Here is a 20,168-nt window from a genome sequence, read left to right on the forward strand (position 1 = left end):
GTCAAGGGTTAGAGTTAGGGTTAGGGTTAGGGTTAGGGTTAGATATGGTGATGTGATTGCTGTTGTACGTGCAAGACGTTTGTGTAGCACTGGCACACGGTTAGGGTTAGGGTTAGGTTAGGGTCAAGGGTTAGAGTTAGGGTTAGGGTTAGGGTTAGAGTTAGGGTTAGGGTTAGATATGGTGATGTGATTGCTGTTGTACGTGCAAGACGTTTGTGTAGCACTGGCACACGGTTAGGGTTAGGGTTAGGGTTAGGTTAGGGTCAAGGGTTAGAGTTAGGGTTAGGGTTAGGGTTAGAGTTAGGGTTAGGGTTAGATATGGTGATGTGATTGCTGTTGTACGTGCAAGACGTTTGTGTAGCACTGGCACACGGTGGTCTACTAAAATAGAGCTAGATTCTGTAAAAGTACCGCTCCCTTCCTAGTGAGAGCCCGGGTTCAAACCAAAGTGACAGGTAAAAGTATAATAATGAATGGCATAAATAAATACTTATGTATATACAAGTAAATTAAATAATGATGGTGAGATAATAAAAAATAAATAAATACATAAATAAATAAATAACATAGTTAGAAGTATATACACACACACATATTTATAGAGGTAATTAATAAATATAAAAGAGATAATAACATAAAAATAGCAATTGTAAAATGATAAGAGAGTTAGGATAAATTAGTTAAAATCGGTGGTAAAAGTTGGAGTAGTCCGAACCTGAGATGAGTGGGTGGTGGACCCTGTCTCCAAGCAAAAGTGCTGTCCTGTCTGTGCAATAAAGTGCTTCATGCTGTAAGAAAATAAAATAAAACACATATTAAAATACATAATGGTAAAATATAAGAAATAAATATTATAAAGAAACGGCTAAATATAAGGAGTATAAAAACACAGACAGGTGAAATAAGTGCTGCCTGGAGGCTGAAAGGTGCCACCATCCCTCCCCGCCGTCGTGAGTCGTGTTCCCCCTCCCCTCCCACTGTTTCATCAGAAAAAAGTCCTAAAACCCTCCCTATAAGAATAAACCCTAACCCTATGAATAAAATAAGAATAATTGATAAATAAATAAGTAAATAAATAAGGAGTAATAAAACATGCTAATAAATTATACATACATAAATAAGGTGCCATTATTATTGTCTTAAAAGAGGAGGGGGTGATTTAAGGTGTTCTGTGTCTCCTCAGGGTTACAGAAATAATAAATAAGTAAGATGTTTAAAAAAATAAATACATATGGAAAAACGATTGAGAGACACCATTTCACGCCCGATAAAATGAAAAACAGAATAGTAAAAGAACCCGGGCTCCCCCTCTTTTCTTCCAGGGGGCCCCGTCATCGCGGTCGGCCAGTGACTTAGATTTTCATCCCCGAGCGGGGTTTGAACCTGGCCCGATCGCGCGCCAGCTCACGGAGCTTTCCACTGGGCCACGGCGGCAGGAGCTGTCCACAAGACTTGTAAAATGCTTTAAGAGGTTGCTGAATCTAGGCATCTGGAAAGATGATGTCACTGTTATTTGGCTGTTAAAAGTGACTAAAAACAGGTGGATAAAAGCTGGCTCCATCTGTGGATCAGGAAGGTCATGTCAGAGGGAGTAAAACAACAAAGAAATAAAACCAATAGCACTGGAGAGCAGCGTCTAAAAGATGGAATAAAACTGTGGAATAAAAGGAGATTAAGAGGAGGGGATAAAAACATAAAACATCGTCAACGACTAAAACCCAACGTAAAAGAATGTATAAATACTTAAATAAGGTTAAAACCGGCTAAAATATAAATAACGTCAATAAAATATAAATAATTAAATGACGTTAAAACCGGCTGGCATCTTTGTTCTCAGCCTCCTGATCCACACTCTCTCTCTTCTCTTGCGTGTGCCGTCGCTCCACAGGATGCTGCTCTCCAGGCCAAAGAAAGTTAAAAACTGGATGCCGTGAGTTTAAAAGTGGTGCACTAGGGGAGTGTCTTTATTATTGTGTAAAATGTTGTTCTTATGTTGCTTTATTCTGATAAAAAGTGCATTCTTTGTTTCCCCCACATATCTTTTAAAACAATGTTTGCATTCAATGCAGTAAACGATGTTTTTGGTTGTGATGTTAAAAGGATCCAGTATAAAACACACTCCTCCCCCCAACACATGATCGACCCTCCTGAATCCACTTGTTTGGGGAGGAGCCGCTGTTTCAGGGGCCGCCCGGAGTTCCAAAGAAACAAATAGGTCTTTTAGGTTCTTGTTTCTCCGGAACGCCGAGACGAGTTTATATTGCCGGAGAGGGGGGTGGGTGGATGGATTGTGAGTGTGTGAATGCGTGTCTAAGTTTGCGGTGGATGAAGCTGTCGTCTCCCATCTCCCCTTCCCCTCTCACCCCTACTCAGACCCCAGACCTTCAGGTGCCGGAAACCCAGGCTGAGGATATGGAGGAGACAACAGGTCTCCCATTAAGGGGAGACGAAGAGGATGTCGTGACCCCCACCCCCACCCCCTCTTCCTCTCCAACCAGAGAGGAAATTACACCTACCTTGGTCACTCCAGAGAAGAGAACCACCAGAAAAAAGAGTCTAGTGAGAACCACACAGTCTCTTCTGGATGAGACTCTTGCCCGTGAGACAACCGCTGAGCCTGCTGAGGATGTGACCGCACGGAAACCCACACGCCACATCAAAACTAATAGGAAGACCGCAGACTGGGCCCTGTCGGTGAGTAGAAAGTGGCTTCTCATAGGTGATTCCAACTTAGCCAGGATATCCTCTTTCAAAAATGACAACCACCAAATAGATGCCTATCCAGGCGCTACATTCAGGCATGCGGAAAGCATTGTCTCTAAGGCAACAGTCTCATCACCAGTAACCAAGGTGATCTTATCATTTGGCATAAATCATAGCTCACAAGCGACGGCGATAACGCCAATCAAAGAAATGCAGGCAGCTCTGAGAGCTACAAAAAGCAAATTTCCCAATGCAGAGATCTGGGTCCCAGAGATCAACTTCTCTGCGGCACTCCCTGCTAGAGAAAAGGAACAGTTAACTCACTTAAACACACACATAATCAAAAATCTGAAATACTTACCTGCATTACCTAGATCCAAATTTGACACTGAGATCAAGGACAAAATACACTGGACCAAGGAAACAGCAACAGAAATGCTGAAGCACTGGTGCAGCTGTTTAAATTAGACATCCCCACAAGCCTGCCTACACAGGAGGGGATAAGAAATGTGATGAATCTGAGTGAGGACATAGTACTTACCTCTGATCAGCTTAGCCTACTGAGCAAAGGCCTCACATTCATCCCAGTTCTGAAATTGGATAACAAAAAACAAAAGTTACAAGGTAGATGGGATCTACAAAATTATCATAGGAGAATAAAACTTACCTCCTATTTTGAAAATGATAAAACCTCTCCTCCCCTCCCATTTATTAAAAAATCCAGCTGGACACCCCCCAAGGCGGCACTGTCCCCGGATGTGGTGTCACTGATAGAGAAGGACACCAAGGCCTTTAGCAGACATTTTGTCTCACGCTCTGAATCCCCTAACATCACTGAGGGAGAAAGAGAGGCCTTATTGGAGCTCCAGAATAACAAACAGATAGTTCTCAAACCTGCAGATAAGGGCAGTGTAGTTGTTATTCTGGATAGACAGCAATATTTGTGGGAGGGCTATAGACAACTGAATGATAAAAATTATTATCTAAAATTAAATAATCCCATCTACATAGAAACCATCCCTCTGATGATCAAAATTATCCAAAAACTTTATGAAAAGAAATTTATCAACGCCAAGCAGAGCTTATCTCATCGGCGACTCAGAACCGAGACCCAGACGGTTCTATTTGTTACCAAAGATCCACAAAGACCCGGCTAAATGGAGCTTACCTCACCGTATACCTCCAGGCAGACCAATCGTTTCAGAGTTAGGGTTAGGTTAGCTAACCCTAACCCTAACCCTAACTCTAACCCTGTTATAAAATTCGATAAAAGACCCATAATTCAATGAAATGACTTCAAATTTATGGTAATCATAAAGAGTAGAGTATCGAACAGTTCTGTTCTGGACACGTGTGCCAGTTCACAAGTGTCTGGTACACGCAAAAGCACTTATTTTACCTTACCTAACCCTGAGACAAGGTTTGAACCTGCAACCTTCTGGTTGGAAGAGGGCAGCTTTACTCTTTCAGCTAACTGCATTGTAGCTGGTTGACTTCATCTGCTGCCTCACAACCACACAGATGGGACTTCAGCCAAGGCTTTTAGCCTCAAATTGAGAACGTCAAACTGCTCTTCCCTGATGGCACGTTGTGTTGAGGAGGGTGGGATGAGGCTGTCCAAAGGCCAAGCCAGGGGTACCCCTGCAGTGCCCGAGGACGGCCAGTTCCATCCCCCCCAACAGTCTCGGGGGGGAACCGCGGGGAGGGGGTTTTTACCTCCCCGCGTTTACGCAGTTCTGGAATGGAGGGGTTATGCACCACAATATCATGGCCAGCTGGACTTTTTACAACATCACTCAACTTAAATTTCAGTTTAGGGTGGGGATTGGGGAGAACTCATACTCTTTAGCTGCCGCAGCCCTAACAGTAACTTTCATACATCATTTCAATACAAGCTCAACAAATAAACACAAACATTTATGAAGGCTACAAATGATCATTTGACAAAAATTACTTTATCCATAAAGGTATTGCTTGAATGTGGAGTGGAAAAGCTGATAGTGACATGCTTGTTTTTTTCACCAATCATCTCACCAACGTCACAACACAATGACTGACGGGAAGAAAAATGCTGGCCAGACACAAATGGCAAATATAAAAGGTACAGTTTCAATAAAATACTCAAATGAGTAGTAACATTGTTTGTTTGTTTTTTTTGTGAAGATTAATATCCTGTCAATGTATTACTGTGAGCTTGACACAAAACAACAAGCTCATGTTGAGCAATTTCACATGTTTTGCATGCTAAATGGGAGTGTTGGATAGCAACACTTTTACAAATCTTCACACAAAAGAGGCTTCTTCAGCTGCTTTGGGTGGACAATCAGCCATGTCAACAACTCTTACTAATCATGTCGACATCAGGACAGGGTTAGGGTGACAAGGGTGAGTGACAAGGATCACTCAAATTAGGGTTAGGGTTAGCCCAGCACGGAGAGCTGCAGCCCACTCACTTAGGGTTCTGGAGATCACGCCAAGGGGTTCATACAACACACGTGGCCTCTGCACAGCTGTCAATTGGGTTGGAAGGGGAAAACGCTCATGTTACCATACAATAACATCTTTATTATCTCACAGATGAGACATTCAGTCACCACAGTCGCACAGTACAGACGAGAACTGCAAGATCAGTACACACAGCACACAATACAAGAAACAATACACACAAAGGAAAGAGTATACACAATACACATTTGGATGGATGAGCACAAAGACAACACACTTAGAGTATCAGATATATCTATATATACACATATGTTGCACTTACATCTCATATTTAACACACACACACATCATCAACACTAACACTCTGCATTCATACTCACTGGACAAACAGCCTGTTCATGCACTCAACACCGCTTATGGAACCTGCACAGGGTTTACCATCAACTCATACAAAGGATGAACAGGGATTCTTTTGCCCGTATGGCTCAGGAAATTACATTCAACATACAAACAAACTTAAGCAGCCTGCACCACTACACATTCTACATGCTCATGTAACAACTATTTCACTAAATTACATCCATTACAATTCTTTCTGTTTAATATCTTTATCCAAAAGTACATTCAAAAATTCACATACAAAAACTATTGGACTTCATCCATTTTGAAGGAACCCATAAGGAAACAAATACTGACCCCCTGTGGACATAAAAGGGTACTTCATAAAACATTGCACAGTAGCATCACAACTACGACACCACTCAAAACACACAATACACCACAACTGACAAAACATTATATTACAAACAATCACTATTAAGCACCTGGATGTCTCAGGAAATAACTACTTCACTCACAGGCACAGTGTAAACCAAATAAATGCCAAATTTAAATGGACATCAATACAATGCAAACGTGCCCACAGGGAAAAACAACATACCAACTAACCCTAAACACAAACGTGTCAAACAGCACACAAATAACATTTACAGGGGACTTAACCTACAATACTTCACCATAGGTTATATGCAACATGTGGAATACAATGGAAACAACACTGACAATCACATTCATTATGGACCGCATTTACAAACAACTCACCAAAAGCACAACACATTCTGAATGATAAAGGATACACACAACGCATCTGACCTAGACTAATTAAGAAAGACAACTCATCACACATTTATGCTGGATTTAATACCATATATTATTTACATCACTTTAGTATATATTCATTCCTTGAGACTAAATCAAGGGAAAATAGGCAAACAGCGCAATTTCAATCACCAAACATACACTCATTCATCACAAATCACTGCAAACACTCAGTGCTCAACATCACAAGCTCCACATCAACTGACAAACAAAAATGCAAATGGAAAACCTCATGCCATAAAGAATTCAAAATCTGGCTCTTATCTAGTTGTGCGCTTATCATACAAACACATTTACCAAAACCACCCGTCAACACTGATGGGGGGTGCACTTAAATGGGGTTCGACTGGCCTTGCTCAGGGGCACCGAAGGAAACTCGAACTACTGGGTCCATTGGGGGACGCGAACCGGGAGAGGATAAACACGTTAGCAAACACTCAACCACTCACATATGTGCAGTAACATGACGGATGGAGCAGACGAGCTGTGACACTCCGATGCCAAGTCCAAAACACCAACAAACTCGCATTCAATACGCACACGTCATCAGTTACACCACGCAAAAGTCCGGATTTAAAAACCCTGCTGCGCTGTGCCGGGTTACCGCTGACTGGCCCTTCCGACGCGAACACTACGAACTCACAACTAACAAACAAACAAAACACATCACAATCGGAGGACAATAACACGCAGAGTGGAGCTGGAGACGACTGGAAAACGAGCCTTCAGTCACCGATGCAGCTTGACTCCACACGGCTCTCACCTGTCGCTCAAGATCCGCGCCACGACTCTTTTCTTTTGTCCCTCCCCCAGGTGTCCTCTGATTGGCTGCAGCTGTTCACATATCCCATTGCTTTGGATCAGCGCTCCCTCACCCTTTGCTCCATGGACCGGTAACATAGAAGACAGGATTATCACGGTCCCCCATTCAAGGCGTGGGGGGAGAAATAGGATCAAACTAAATGATACGACTGGCAGACAAACAAATAGAAAGTGCTGGAAAAATACAAATCAGTTACGCTGAATGAGTGGGAGCCCTGAGCGCGTCTCTCTGAACCGAGCCGGTCCAATCAAGGGTTAATGGGACACAATACTACGTCGTCACTTTGTTTTGCTCGCTGTGACCGCACAAAACTCCGCTTCACACAGATAGGATGGAAATGGAGGCAGGGTCTTCACAACTTTTTTGCCGATCTCAATGTCGACAATGACTGAAAATACGGCTGCACGTTTCATGTAACATATAGACAGTATATTTACACGCATAACACACACACATATGCATACACTGTATGTACAGTAGGTATGTCTACTGTACCCTATAAAATGCAAATGGAATACTGTCATATGAAGCATGACAGACTATTACAGCACCATGTCTGAAGGTTCCCAGTCATCCAGGTCCTGGTATCCAAGGAAACTTCATCTGAGGTAACTGGACCTGCCGGTAGAGGCTGGAAGACATTTCACCTCTCATCTGAAAGGCTTCTTCACTTCTCGCAGACTGATGGGGATTCCCAGGTTTCAACCTCTGTGGAGTCCTAGACAGCGTCCTTGATACTCTGCACTGCACATTGTTGGGTTCAAGACTTTCAGATACATTTCAATGATGGAGGACAGTTATTCTCCACACTTTTTTCCCAGCCAGGTTGAGGTCCCACACTCCGGCTGTACAGACTTACCTTCCACCCTGACCCCAGGTGTGCTCTCACACAAGGAATGCTAAGATTTCATTCTATTACCATGCCAGGTCACAGCTCAACAACCTCAACATTGTGTAAGATATGGCTGACCTGTTAGGATACCGTGCTGTATAAGATACAGTCATGAGAGCAGAGTGAAGAGAAATCATACGAGCGGCAATGGTATGGTTATCCCCCACTACAGTAGGTCCCTTAGAGTTCCAGTCACTTTGATACAGACCAGCCTTACTAGGTAGTAAGTTGCATAGAAATCCAAATCTTCAATTCTCCAATAGATGACTTTGTCATAAATGTCCAAATCTTTACAGATCTACAGGTTCTGCCGGACTAAAGGCTGGTTTAATAAATGCTATACATTATCATTTTCTTTGATGTGTGACTGTATTCCTTCCTTTGTTTTCCAAAGTCTGAATGATGGGCTGGACTTCCTCTCTGTGGTTGGGGAGGAGGAAGTGCTCCTTTTTAGGTCACCTGACATCAATTAACAGACGCTTCAATGGAACATCATGTCATCCAGCAAATGTACTGTAATGCTACAGATGATGTAGTGTCATCTCACATTAATGTCACCAGAACTACAGAGATGAAAATGTGAAATCTGAAAAAAAGTGTAACAAAACACAGGCTCATTGTTCTTCAATAGAAATATGTAACAAAAAAAAAAATGATATACACATATATATCATCAAAGGATTGATTTCACTTTCAATGCTGCAAATTATTTATTTATTAGATTCCTTTTAGTTAAGGTAGAAATAAACTTATCACAAACTGAGCAATATCTAACTGCTCCTGAGTAACTTTGAAACGTTTATGAACCTCAGTCCAGCTCAGCCAGGCCGCTGCTCACCAGAGGCAGATGGATCAGATGGTGCTCTTCGTCGAACAACAGCACGGCCAGCTGTGGTTCGCAATCCTGACGTGAAAGAAGGATGCAAACTTGAACGTGTCTCGCTAAGCGTCTGGACTTGTCTTGTTCTTTGTGTCTCTTACCAAGACTAAAGCAGAGACGCGTCCGTGCAGCAGCTGGACCATTTCCTGTAGGGCATTCAGGCTCCAGCTCGGGCTGTACGGCAGCACGGCGCCCTGCTGGTTGACTCTGGGAGGCTTGAAGCCTCGAACATGCACCTTCAGCGCCTGCACAGGAAAACGCATCAACTCCACAGGCATCTGACGCAGCCTGGCAGGATGACAACACCAAACCATCACAGTTAGGAATTACTGAAGAGAATAAAGACTCATCACTGCTGATGGCAAAATATTAACCCTAGATTTGTGTACAAATGTGGACAAACACGTTGGCGTGTGCGCGTCATACTTGCTGGGGGGCAGCGTGTCATAGGAGCCAAAGTCCACATGTTGGACCATCATGGTGATGGGTTCCAGGCTTGTGAAGTTGATCAGCTTGGCACGGTAGAACGCCCCATCACAGTACTCTGCCAGACACGGACCACCTGACAACACAGGTGCTTTGCGTTCACACAAACAAGTCAAAATGACCGTATGGCACACGTGGTCACATGTTGTCGCACTGTGTTACTTGAGCAGGGTTAGGGGTAAAGGGTAGAGTGGGGTGAAGGGAGTGAAAACAAACAGGTGTGTGTGTGTGTGTGTCTGTCTGTTTGACCAGCACAATTCCCAAAGTCACTTTATTGTCACTTTCAGAGAGAAGCTCCACCTTTGTCAGGGGTCAAGAGAATGAGCGAGAAAATGAGCGAGTTGGCATCTACCTTCCTCAGCCTGTGTTCGCCCACGGCCCCTCTAAAGAAACATTTCCAGTGGAAAGAGAGCGCCTCACACCTGTCACAACTCTAAAACCTGCAATGTTTTACCCGGAGGGAAGCTGTGTGGAGGCAGGAGGGCTTCTACATCCATGTTGTCTAGAGCTTCATCCAGACTTTGTGCATCCACACACTCGTCAGTGCTGCCCTCTAAAGGCCACAGGAACAACTGCAGCAAACAAAACATGTACTTATTCTTGATTTATTATGACCAATCACAGTGAGATATAATTATCCAATCAGGGGAAGCACCAAAGATTTATCATTGACATTGATTATGAAGGTACACTCAAAAATGAAATAAAATCCTGCTCGTTTCAGTGCTTTTTACCTTGTTAGGGGTCAAAAGGTGCTTGACCTTGACTTCAAACTGGTCTCCCACCAGAGGTAAGCTGGGGCCAATGAAGGGCCCCAGTATGCGCCCCTCTGGCTCCTGCAGGCCCTGGACCAAGAGATTATGAGTCTTCACAGAGAGCAGACAAAGAATCATACATGTGGACACATGTTTGTATCTATAACATGACAGCTTAGAAGTGTGTGAAGTTTCATTAACACACACAGCAAGTAAGTGAGTGAGTGAGTGAGTGAGTGTGAGTCACCAAGTCATCAAAGTGACTGATCAGCTGATTACAAAAAAATCCTAAATTTGAAGCCCTGAAGTACCTCAGTGTCAATGTCCCAGTCGTCCAGGAAAAGGACACCAGACGTCCCAAAGTGTCCCTGCAGAGACGGAAAGATGGTGTCAATCACCGAGGACTGTCTCCATCTATGTGGGACAGCAGGGGGCGCTGCTCTTACTGATCAAAAAACATCTACACACCAATCACAGACTGCCAATCATCAACATGACCAACACATTTACTTTATCATTTCTTTAATATTCAAAATATGTCATATTCTATAAAAGTCTGGAAAACCTGCGGCGCCGTCAGGCTTTCATCCCTGATGGCGTGTTTGAAGTGACAGAGAATGACTCCCAGACTCAAACCGTCCAAGAAGACGTCAGCCGTCACAGAACCTCGTGGATCAGCTGGCAACTCCTTTAACAAACACACACACACACACACACACGTTCCTTATGCATGACCACTAACATAGAGACAAAAACACACACACAAGACCAAAGAACAAGAGACAAAGGTGATAAAAAATGTAAGCTCTCTCTCTCTCCTTCTGTCTCTACCCTCCCTCTCTCTCCTCTCTCTCCTTGCTCCCCTTCTCCTTCTCTGTCAGTCTCTGCCTCTCCGTTTGTCTGTTTTCTGTTTTCCCTGCTGTCTCTTACTCTTGTTCTGTCCTTCATCATATGTACGTCACTTTGGATAAACATGTCTGCCATTCTAGCTTTGACCCATCCTTTGATTTCACACAGAACCAGAAGGTTCTACGGCCTGAAGTCAGAACTGTGATGACATCAAGAGTGGGCGTGAGGAGGAGGGAGGAGGCCTAACCCTAACCCCATTGGTTTAGAAACGTTACCATGACGTGCAGCAGCACACTGCGCTGTGCCATCATCTCTTTCAGCAGAGCCACCGCATCAGACTGCCACTGACCTCCGACCTGCACACACAGAAGCCACAACATCCTGAGAGATGAACATGAACATGAACACACACACATACACACACACACACACACAGTAAGAACTTACAGGGCAGATGGCAATCAGCTTACACGGCATGCACAGCTGGGGAATCTCATCACAAAGCATCATGGGATACACGTGACCCGCTGGGATGGTTTCTACCCAACCATGATCTACATAACACACCTGTCACACACACACATTGTACAAAGTCAGAATTACTGGGATGTGACATAATAAATATAATAATAATAATTAAAGTCATTTCCAAACTCTCACTAAGCCTGAAATGACTCAAAAACATTCAGCACATCTGGGATCAGATCATCTTTGTGTAGCTCAGTATCACTTTAACGTCTCAAATGGATGACAGTGAAGCCAACGTCACTCTCATCAAAAGGGCAAAAGAGAACCTCAACCCAAGACCCAACCACCCCACACATGAGTGTGTATTTGTTCAGTGTACGTGTGTTCAGTGTGTGTGTGTGTCTGACCGTCAGGTATCCGTTCAGCACCTCCAGTATTTCCCCTCTGTTCCACTCCATGTCGGCTCCGATCACAACGCAGCCCTGCACAGAACTCCAGGTGTATAACTGTGGAGTGGGCCAAGTGCTCATGGTCTGATTGATGTGCACCTGCAGACGCTGCAGCTGCCGCTCTGAAACACACACACACACACACACACACACAATCTTTGCATGGAGGGGCCTGAAAATTGGTGGTAGGTTGAAGCGCTGTGTACCTGCATCCTGTGTCCTGCAAAAAATGACACCGTCGTCTCGTACAGCACAAATCAAAGCCTTAACACCGCCCAGACACAGAAACTCAGGGTGGCGATAGAGAGCCGTCTTCACCTAGGGAGGGGGGGGGGGAGAAAGAACAGATGGAAGGAGAGAGAGACACTTGCTGTTTGTGTGTGACCTTCTGAGCAGAGAACTTGGGATGTGTTCGTGTGTGTGTGTGAGAGACAGACCTTCTGCGCAGACAGCTTGGTTCGTGGCGCAGGTTTTGGAGCCAAAGAGGATGTGGCGGGGGAGCGAGGGAGTGGAGGATCAGAAGGACTGTGTGAGTTATCTTGCTCTGGTTTCACAACATCAAGTTCACTGCAAGAACAAGCATCCACACACACACACGCACACTTAAAACAACCTTTAGTTTGCGGGGTTAAAGGTCAACCCTAAGTTATCAATAAAAATATTTACATGTTGCGGTTTCTCTGTATCATCACATCAGAGGTCCAATTCAATTCCACTTTATTTAGATCACATAAACATGTACACCCAAACAACAAAGGTCAAAGGGCACTTAGGGTCACATTGAGCATTTAAAGAAACTCAACATTCCCCAAAGAAAGGCAGGAAGGAAAGACTCAGTCCTTTATTCAGACTCAGTCAGATATTATCCAGTCCCAGCAATCCTTTCCTACACACACACACACACACACACACCGTGGCTTGGTGTGTCGCAGGGCGAGGCCTTCATTTGTCAGGATGTCTGCAACGCTGACCAGCTGACCGACGCTGTTCAAGCAGGAAAGAGAAACTGGAAATGGACGCTCGGCTGTTAACTCCTGCACAACCAAAGAAGAAGAGAGTTCGACCAATCAGAGGCACTGGTGGGAGCGCAGGGGGTTAAAGATGAGGATGAGGACGAGTCAGACCTCGGCGGTCATGGTGGCCTCGGCTCCGGTCAGGGAGTAGGAAGTGAAGTCACAGGCTGTGGCCGTCCAGCTGGCTGCTCCCCCTGCTGGTCTGACAGAGACAACGCAGCTTCATGTCATCATCGTCCATCATCACTGCAGTTATTCATGTAAACAACACTAAAGTAATAAAGAGTATTACCTGTAGGAAATATGGATACACTCTTTGAGTTTGAACCTTTGATATCAGATCAACCTTTCAACCTTTCACACTTTACAGGTGTGGTCATGTGGTCGCCTGGTCAAAAGATCTAAAGCTGTGTAACTTTGTTACTTATGTGACTGTTGTTCAAACTCTCAACTCTCCACATAAAACACCAAAAGCATAGATGTCAACTGAGTGTGTACGCTGGAAGCTAGCATGTCTTGTTGTTAGCTTACAGGTCACACACCTGCTTATTACTCATGTGGTTGGTCTGAGTGTGAAGCATTGAGCATGAGATAATGGACAGACAGATGGTGTGACGAGCCAATGCTAGCACACCCTGAACCAATTACAGGTTCAAATATGTGTGTTCACCCTTATGTGTGTGTGTGTGTGTGTGTGTGAGAGAGAGAGAGAGTATGTGTGTGTATGTGTAAAACCTGATGCCAGTCAGCAAACACTCCAGTGTCAGAGAGCCGACCAATGATGGCTGCAGAGGCCGCAGCTCACTGATGTGAAGCTTCATCTTGTTGCCATAGTCACAGCAAAAAACCTGTGAGTTAGACAAAGTGTGTGTAAAGAAACAAAACAATGATGTGTGTTACATTTGTGTAGCTTGTATGATGTTTGTGTTGTTCAGGTGTGTGTGTGTGTCTACCTCTGCTGTGTCGTCCACGGCAATGCTGCAGATTCTTCCTCTCTCCCAGAGTCCATTAACGTGAGCAGCACAGAACCGGTCCGAGCTCCAGGACTCGGACCGAGGCTCTGAACCCTCATACTGCTGCTTCAAGAGCTCACATAGCCTGAAAACACACACACACACACACAAACCAAGAGCTCAATGGGTGTGTGTGTGTGTGTGTGTGTGTGTGATTAACAGGGAGAACAGCACAGATATTCACTTCAGCTACAAGCATGATGTGTTTTACATTTTAACACACGATTACAAACAATAACAGAAGAAACTTTCACTTTCACTTCAGCTGCTTCTTCAAAAACATGAAGTTGCAAATTGAAACAAATTTACAAGAATGCTAATCTAGAAACAACAAATATCAAAAAAGTCAATTAAGAAACTCATAAAGCTGCAACATAAACAGACTGTGTCTCCATGGTTACGTAGGACATGAGGTCTCTATCTGATGTCCTGGTTGGAGGAGACAGATGTGTCCAGAAGCATGACGTGTTTGGTTTGAGTTGAATTGAATGAGAGAAGAAGTTACATCTCTACTAGGTACTAGGTTACTATGGTAACTCCTTCACTGAGCTGTTATCATCAGCTGACCCCTGACCTCACTCGTACAAAGGTTGAAGCTTCCAACTTCAGACTAACAGGAATGATGGATGAGGCAAACTGCCGAATGAGGCTGAGGCTCAATGCTTGATACTCCAGGCTGATCCTGATCTCGACTCAGATGTCCCAGAAAGCAACTCGACTCTTCCTCCACCAGATTCCATTCAGACAGTGAACACGGGATGACCGATCATACCGTTTGAGCTGCGAGTCGTTCCGGCTCAGACGGACGTAGAAGCTGCCAGGTGAGTTGACGTGGCAGACTCTGACCTTCAGGTCCTTCAGGCAGGCGGGGAGCTGAAGCTGAAACTCCTCTTTCTCACCTCGGCTGGTTTGTGGGAGCAAAGGGTTAACACCGGCTGAGGCGCTCAGCGGAGCATCCCACATCGCAGAACCATCCTCCACCTGCAAGGGGAAGATGTCTGAGGAAATGCACCTGCAGGGGAGGAGGGGACAAGCTGTGACAGTGCAGGACGTTGACAGATGTTGACAGATGTTGACTCCCCACCACCACCGCCACTCCTTCCTGTAGGAGGCCCATCCACGCTCACCGCTCCTTCCTGTAGGAGGCCAGCCCCTCTTTCACCAGCAGCTCTGCTATGTCTGCTGGTGGCCTGCTGGTGTCGCTGTGGAGCAGCTGGACGGGCAGAGGCTTTGCTGTTGGCACTTTGTCTACACAGAAAACAAAGCATTAATCAGATTGATTAAAGTTTAAATATATACACTAGTCACAAAAGTACAGACTTCCCTGTAAGCCAAGCCTCTGCTCATAACTTCAGGTCAGCCATGTTGCTTTGACACATGGAGCAACACGGAAGTTCATGTGTGTAAGGATGCAAGCGTGATCACTGTGAGAACCTCGTGTGCAGAGGAAGAACTCAGAAACCGCTCGGGCAGCGTTAGGTAAGTAAAGTAAGTTAAGTTAAGTAAAGAAAGTTAGACACAAGGAATTATCTGTGAGATTTTTAGGTGAGAAAATTAGAATTGGGTTTTTTTTTTAAACACCCAAAAGCTTGAAGATTTCTATGAGTCGCTCTGATAAAAATAATTTCAGACAAAGTCTCTCACACACACACACGCACACACACACACACACACACACACACACACACACACACACACACACACACACCTGTCACTATAATGGTGACCAGCTGCTGGTGAGCCAGGCTGATGAACCTTCTGGTGCAGGCTTCAGTCCAGACTTCTCCATCCAGAGGAAGCACAGCTGACAGGAAGCAGCAGATGGCCTGGAGGTCAGAGGAGACGTTAACCTGCATTCCTCAGCAGCACATTCCTGTGAAACATGTCAGACACATGAATCTCACAAAGCACCTCACCATGACAGGTAACACAAAGAAGTCCTCCTTCATCTTCCTGAGCTCACACACTGACAGAACCTTCCTGTTACCAACATCCACGTAGAGAACCTCCACCATCCTGTCAGCCACAAAACCTGCACACACACACACACACACACACACATTATGGCTACTGGGAAGAGTCATGGAAGGGAACGTTAATGGAATCATGTTTTCACACGCTGACCTATGACCTGAGCTCTGTACCACAGCTCGTCGTCACTCTGAGCCACACAGGCTTGTCCCGTCACAGGACAGTAGACGTGGACGTCTTCGTCTGCTCTGTTGTAATAATCCTGGAGCGCCGCTGTCAGCAACAAATACTCCACGTCATCAACCTGGAACCAAGAGGAACAAGATGGGAACCAGATAAGTGTGTGTGTGTGTGTGTGGTACCAGCTACACGACGAAGTGTGTGTGGTCGTCAATGTGTGCGTGTGTGTGTGTGTGTGTGTGTGTGTTACCAGCCGGATGTAGAAGTGTGTGGGGTGGTAGATGTGTGACACCACAGCGCTGAGCTCTGTGTTGATGGCGGGGGAAGCAGCGGGGTTGTAGAGCTTTGGCTTCCTGTGCGATGCCATCGGACAATAAAACCTTTGAGAAACCAGGATGAAGACGAATGAGACGAATGAGTTTCCTCCTGGTGTATCCAAGTTGAAGTAATGGAATACATAATGGTGTGTTGTGTGTGTTTGTGTCTATATGTACTTGGCAGCATTGATGGAGATGAGGTACTCCTGCACAGAAATCGGCGGGTTGCTGCTCTGGTCAACCGGAGTCTTCCTCAGGTCCACCAGCAGTGCATCTCTGTCCTGACCCAAAGGTTTCATCTCCACCGCCGCTGAGCCAAGAACACGTCTGAACCCCTCATAAGACTCCTTACACCAACCCTTCACCTACACACACACACACACGTGAGTGATACAGATGTTACAGACTTCATGTGTGAGTGATACAGATGTTAAACTACATGTGTGAGTGATACAGATGTTACAGACTACATGTGTGAGTGATACAGATGTTAAACTACATGTGTGAGTGATACAGATGTTACAGACTTTATGTGTGAGTGATACAGATGTTAAACTACATGTGTGAGTGATACAGATGTTAAACTACATGTGTGAGTGATACAGATGTTACAGACTGCATGTGTGAGTGATACAGATGTTACAGACTACGTGTGTGAGTGATACAGATGTTAAACTACATGTGTGAGTGATACAGATGTTACAGACTACGTGTGTGAGTGATACAGATGTTACAGACTACATGTGTGAGTGATACAGGTGTTACAGACTATGTGTGTGAGTGTTACAGACCTCGTCATAGGGAACTACGTCCTTCAGGGAACATCTGACTGCCTGAGGAGCAAAGCGGCTGAGCTCTGTGACGGCTATTGGATTCACCTTCCTCATCTGCACATTCACAGCCTTCAGTAAAGACTCAGGACTGTACTCCTCCTCCTCCTCACTGAAAATACAAGTAAATATACATTTACCTTCAACATATTTACACGTTTTCAAAGTGTGGTTTTGATGTTTGGGTGCAGATATTTACTGACTTTATTGATGTTACCATTATGAAACAGTGCCTGTGTACCTGAGGAAGCAGAGCACTTTGACATCGCCCTGATCCATGATGAAGACTTTGACGCTGGTCATCTGAGCCGCAGGACAGGCTCTTCCTGACCTCACACTGACCTTCCCGCTGACCTTTAACACTTTGGCCCGGCCCCAGATTTCTTCCTTGAGCTGGACCAACACCAGCGTGCCTGACAAGGGAGCAAAGGTCACAGAGGAGAAAAGGTCTGGCAGGCATTACAGACACCTATTGATCCAATGATTTGTGATGATTTCAAACAATCAATCAAACCTCTTTTCCATTCAATTCGTTGTCAGAAACGCAGCAGAGGGTCTTTGTTTCTACTTCACATTTATATTTCATCAGATTTTTTGATTGTTTTTATCAATTTGCAGTTCATTTGAAATCATACAAACATCTGATCTGTTAAAGCATCCTGATCATTTCACTGCATTATACCAACAATGATCAATCAAACAATACTGATTTTTATTGCAGTATATTTTGACATGACAAGTTTAGGTTATACATTTTTTTTTTTACATTTGATGGATTTCATGTGTTAGGGTTAGTGCAGCACACACAGGCTGCTGTGAGTAAATACACATCATTACTAATCATTATTTATATTAAATGAAGCTATAATGAGGATTCTAAACACACACACACACACACACACCGATCTCCACCGTATCAGTGACCGTGAAGCGACTCTCTTCTCGGCTGCTGAGGACTCTGATCTTCCTGGTCAGCGTCTTCCTTTCATTCTGCTTTGCCAAATAGCGAATGTAGAAGTGAGCAGGATTCACGATATGAGAGACAACCACCCACTGAGAGACAGGGAAGGACGGAGGACGGAGAGAAGCTGAGGATGGAGGAGACGAGGAGAGGAACAGACATGGATCTTAGTCTGTCGTTAGCTCAGCAACATTTACTATCAAAAAACAGAAAACATGTCTGCAGCTGCAAAACATATTTAAGTCTTCTACTGAAGGAAACACTTCCTGTTATGTCTAATTTAGTCTGTCAACATGACTTATACTGTCGCTGTGAATGAGCAGGGTTAGGGTTAGGGTCAAAGCTTTGGCCACGTTTAACAAATACTTATTAGTCATTACTTCATATTATTACCATGTTTGATTGCATTTATCAAACTATGAAACTACAACAAAGTTGTGGTTTAGGGTTACAGTGTTTGGGTTATAAACTCTTTTATTCCACCAGTTTCTCTGACCCTGACCTTTGGTCTGCGGCTCTTCTGTGACCTCAACTGGACTTCCAGCGTTCTGGAGAGAGTAGCCAGACCTACAGCAGGGTCGTGACCTCACAGGGAAGGCGTCTCTGCTCAGATGTCGGGACCACTTCCTGTTGGAGATGCGACACTGCTGAGCACTAAGAGGAGACAAACTGAGAGGCAACAGCACATCAGATCAATGACCCGTAATGACCCGTAATGACCCGTAATGACCCGTAATGACCCGTAATGACCCTAACCCTTACACTCTGATTTATTCAAATAAACCACAGCTTCATATGATTTGGAGATCACATGTGGACTAACCCACTTCAATTTCAATTTCATTGCATCATGCAGCCCAATCTAGGAGGTTAAAGTAGAACAATGACATTTAGGGTCAAAGGTCATGGGAAAAACAAACATATTTGTATCAAACTAAAGTTATAAGTTCATGTAGAGGAGCTTTAGAGGCTCTAACACGTGTTCACAGATCCATAAGGGTCCATCAGAGACCTACAGACCTGAAGAGAAGAAGAACATCTACACACTGACAGAGGAACACACAGGGTTCACACCTGCAGATCATTTTCATTGGTCTGAATCAGAGATGAGACGTTCCAATGTTTGCTGTACTTTGTTTTCTTTTTGGACACAGAGAAGCATCAACAAAGCAAAGCCGCTTTACTTCCTGTTTGGCATCATCAACATCAGCTTCATTTAGCTGGCAGGCCCAACATTTTCTAGGTCACTTTAAAGTCAATATGTTTGATTGCTTGTTTGAACTCATCAGTCAAACCCTAACCCACGGGAGCGTGACATCGCCAACCAGCCGCCACTGCCGGCTGCCATATCCACATCATGAAGTGACACGTTGAGGCCACTTTACCAGAACTCATGAACAGAATAGTACACATGACATCCTCCTACTATTTAACTTTCCTGAGTTTTGATTGCCTGTCAATCACACAGAGCAAAGAGGGAGGGGCTTTAATAGGGTGACCACTGCTTCCTGAGGTCCAATCCCTGTGCAGCCAGCAATCAGAATGCAGACAGACCGCCAAAATAAAAGCAGTGTCTTCATGCTGAACTTTTGAGCAGGAAGCAGTGATAGAATGATCTGATTCCTACCACCCCTGAGCCTCGAGCGCCGCCGCTGTTCGGTTGATCTCCATTTTCAGTCGGGTCTTCTCTCTGTCCACCTGTCCTGACAGGCCGCTCACCAGAATCTGCACACGGGAAACACACACATCATAAGGCTGCACGCCTCACCCGTCCACATGTCCACACATGCGGCTTCTCGCTGCGTGTCGGCGTATCGGACACGGCGCGACCTGTCGGACATCTTCCAGCAGAGCCAGATTTTCTCCAGCCTGGACCAAAGCTTCATCCAGAACATTCTGCGTGTGCTCAGCATCGGCAGCCTAAAGGACGCAGCGGCAAACGCATAAATCATCCCATCAATGTTGTGATGATTGT

The 20,168-nt window shown here is 44.7% G+C and overlaps 1 protein-coding gene across 1 annotated transcript; it reads right to left on the reverse strand.

Moving 5' to 3' along the window:
- Positions 1 to 8,829: 8,829 nt before the first annotated feature.
- On the reverse strand, positions 8,830 to 20,088 carry rnf17 (ring finger protein 17). Its single transcript, XM_076140168.1, has 29 exons — positions 20,014 to 20,088; positions 19,821 to 19,918; positions 18,696 to 18,862; positions 18,135 to 18,320; positions 17,474 to 17,645; positions 17,194 to 17,344; positions 16,580 to 16,767; positions 16,336 to 16,465; positions 16,059 to 16,209; positions 15,851 to 15,966; positions 15,637 to 15,760; positions 15,062 to 15,176; positions 14,707 to 14,946; positions 13,875 to 14,019; positions 13,657 to 13,769; positions 13,033 to 13,123; positions 12,821 to 12,942; positions 12,346 to 12,475; positions 12,115 to 12,226; positions 11,867 to 12,030; positions 11,439 to 11,558; positions 11,267 to 11,347; positions 10,708 to 10,830; positions 10,454 to 10,510; positions 10,122 to 10,232; positions 9,842 to 9,959; positions 9,328 to 9,463; positions 9,003 to 9,189; positions 8,830 to 8,925 (listed from the first exon to the last, which is right to left on the reverse strand). Exons 1-29 carry the CDS (start codon positions 20,086 to 20,088, stop codon positions 8,830 to 8,832), a joined length of 3,819 nt encoding a protein of 1,272 aa, XP_075996283.1.
- Positions 20,089 to 20,168: the final 80 nt, after the last annotated feature.

Source organism: Genypterus blacodes, unplaced genomic scaffold (assembly GCF_046128005.1).
Source record: "Genypterus blacodes isolate CSIRO-AG114 ecotype Tasmania unplaced genomic scaffold, CSIRO-AGI_Gbla_v1 ptg000521l_1, whole genome shotgun sequence".
Lineage (NCBI taxonomy): Eukaryota > Metazoa > Chordata > Actinopteri > Ophidiiformes > Ophidiidae > Genypterus > Genypterus blacodes.

Bases quoted from the DNA above. Each gene is read 5' to 3' on its own strand.
- rnf17 (XM_076140168.1), bottom strand. From the start codon at position 20,088: ATGTTCTGGATGAAGCTTTGGTCCAGGCTGGAGAAAATCTGGCTCTGC. The intron at 13,124-13,656 runs GTTTTACACATA...TGTCTCTGTCAG, and splicing joins TGTTTGCTGACTGGCATCAG to ACCAGCAGGGGGAGCAGCCA. The intron at 12,943-13,032 runs GTCTGACTCGTC...TTGGTTGTGCAG, and splicing joins AGGCCACCATGACCGCCGAG to GAGTTAACAGCCGAGCGTCC.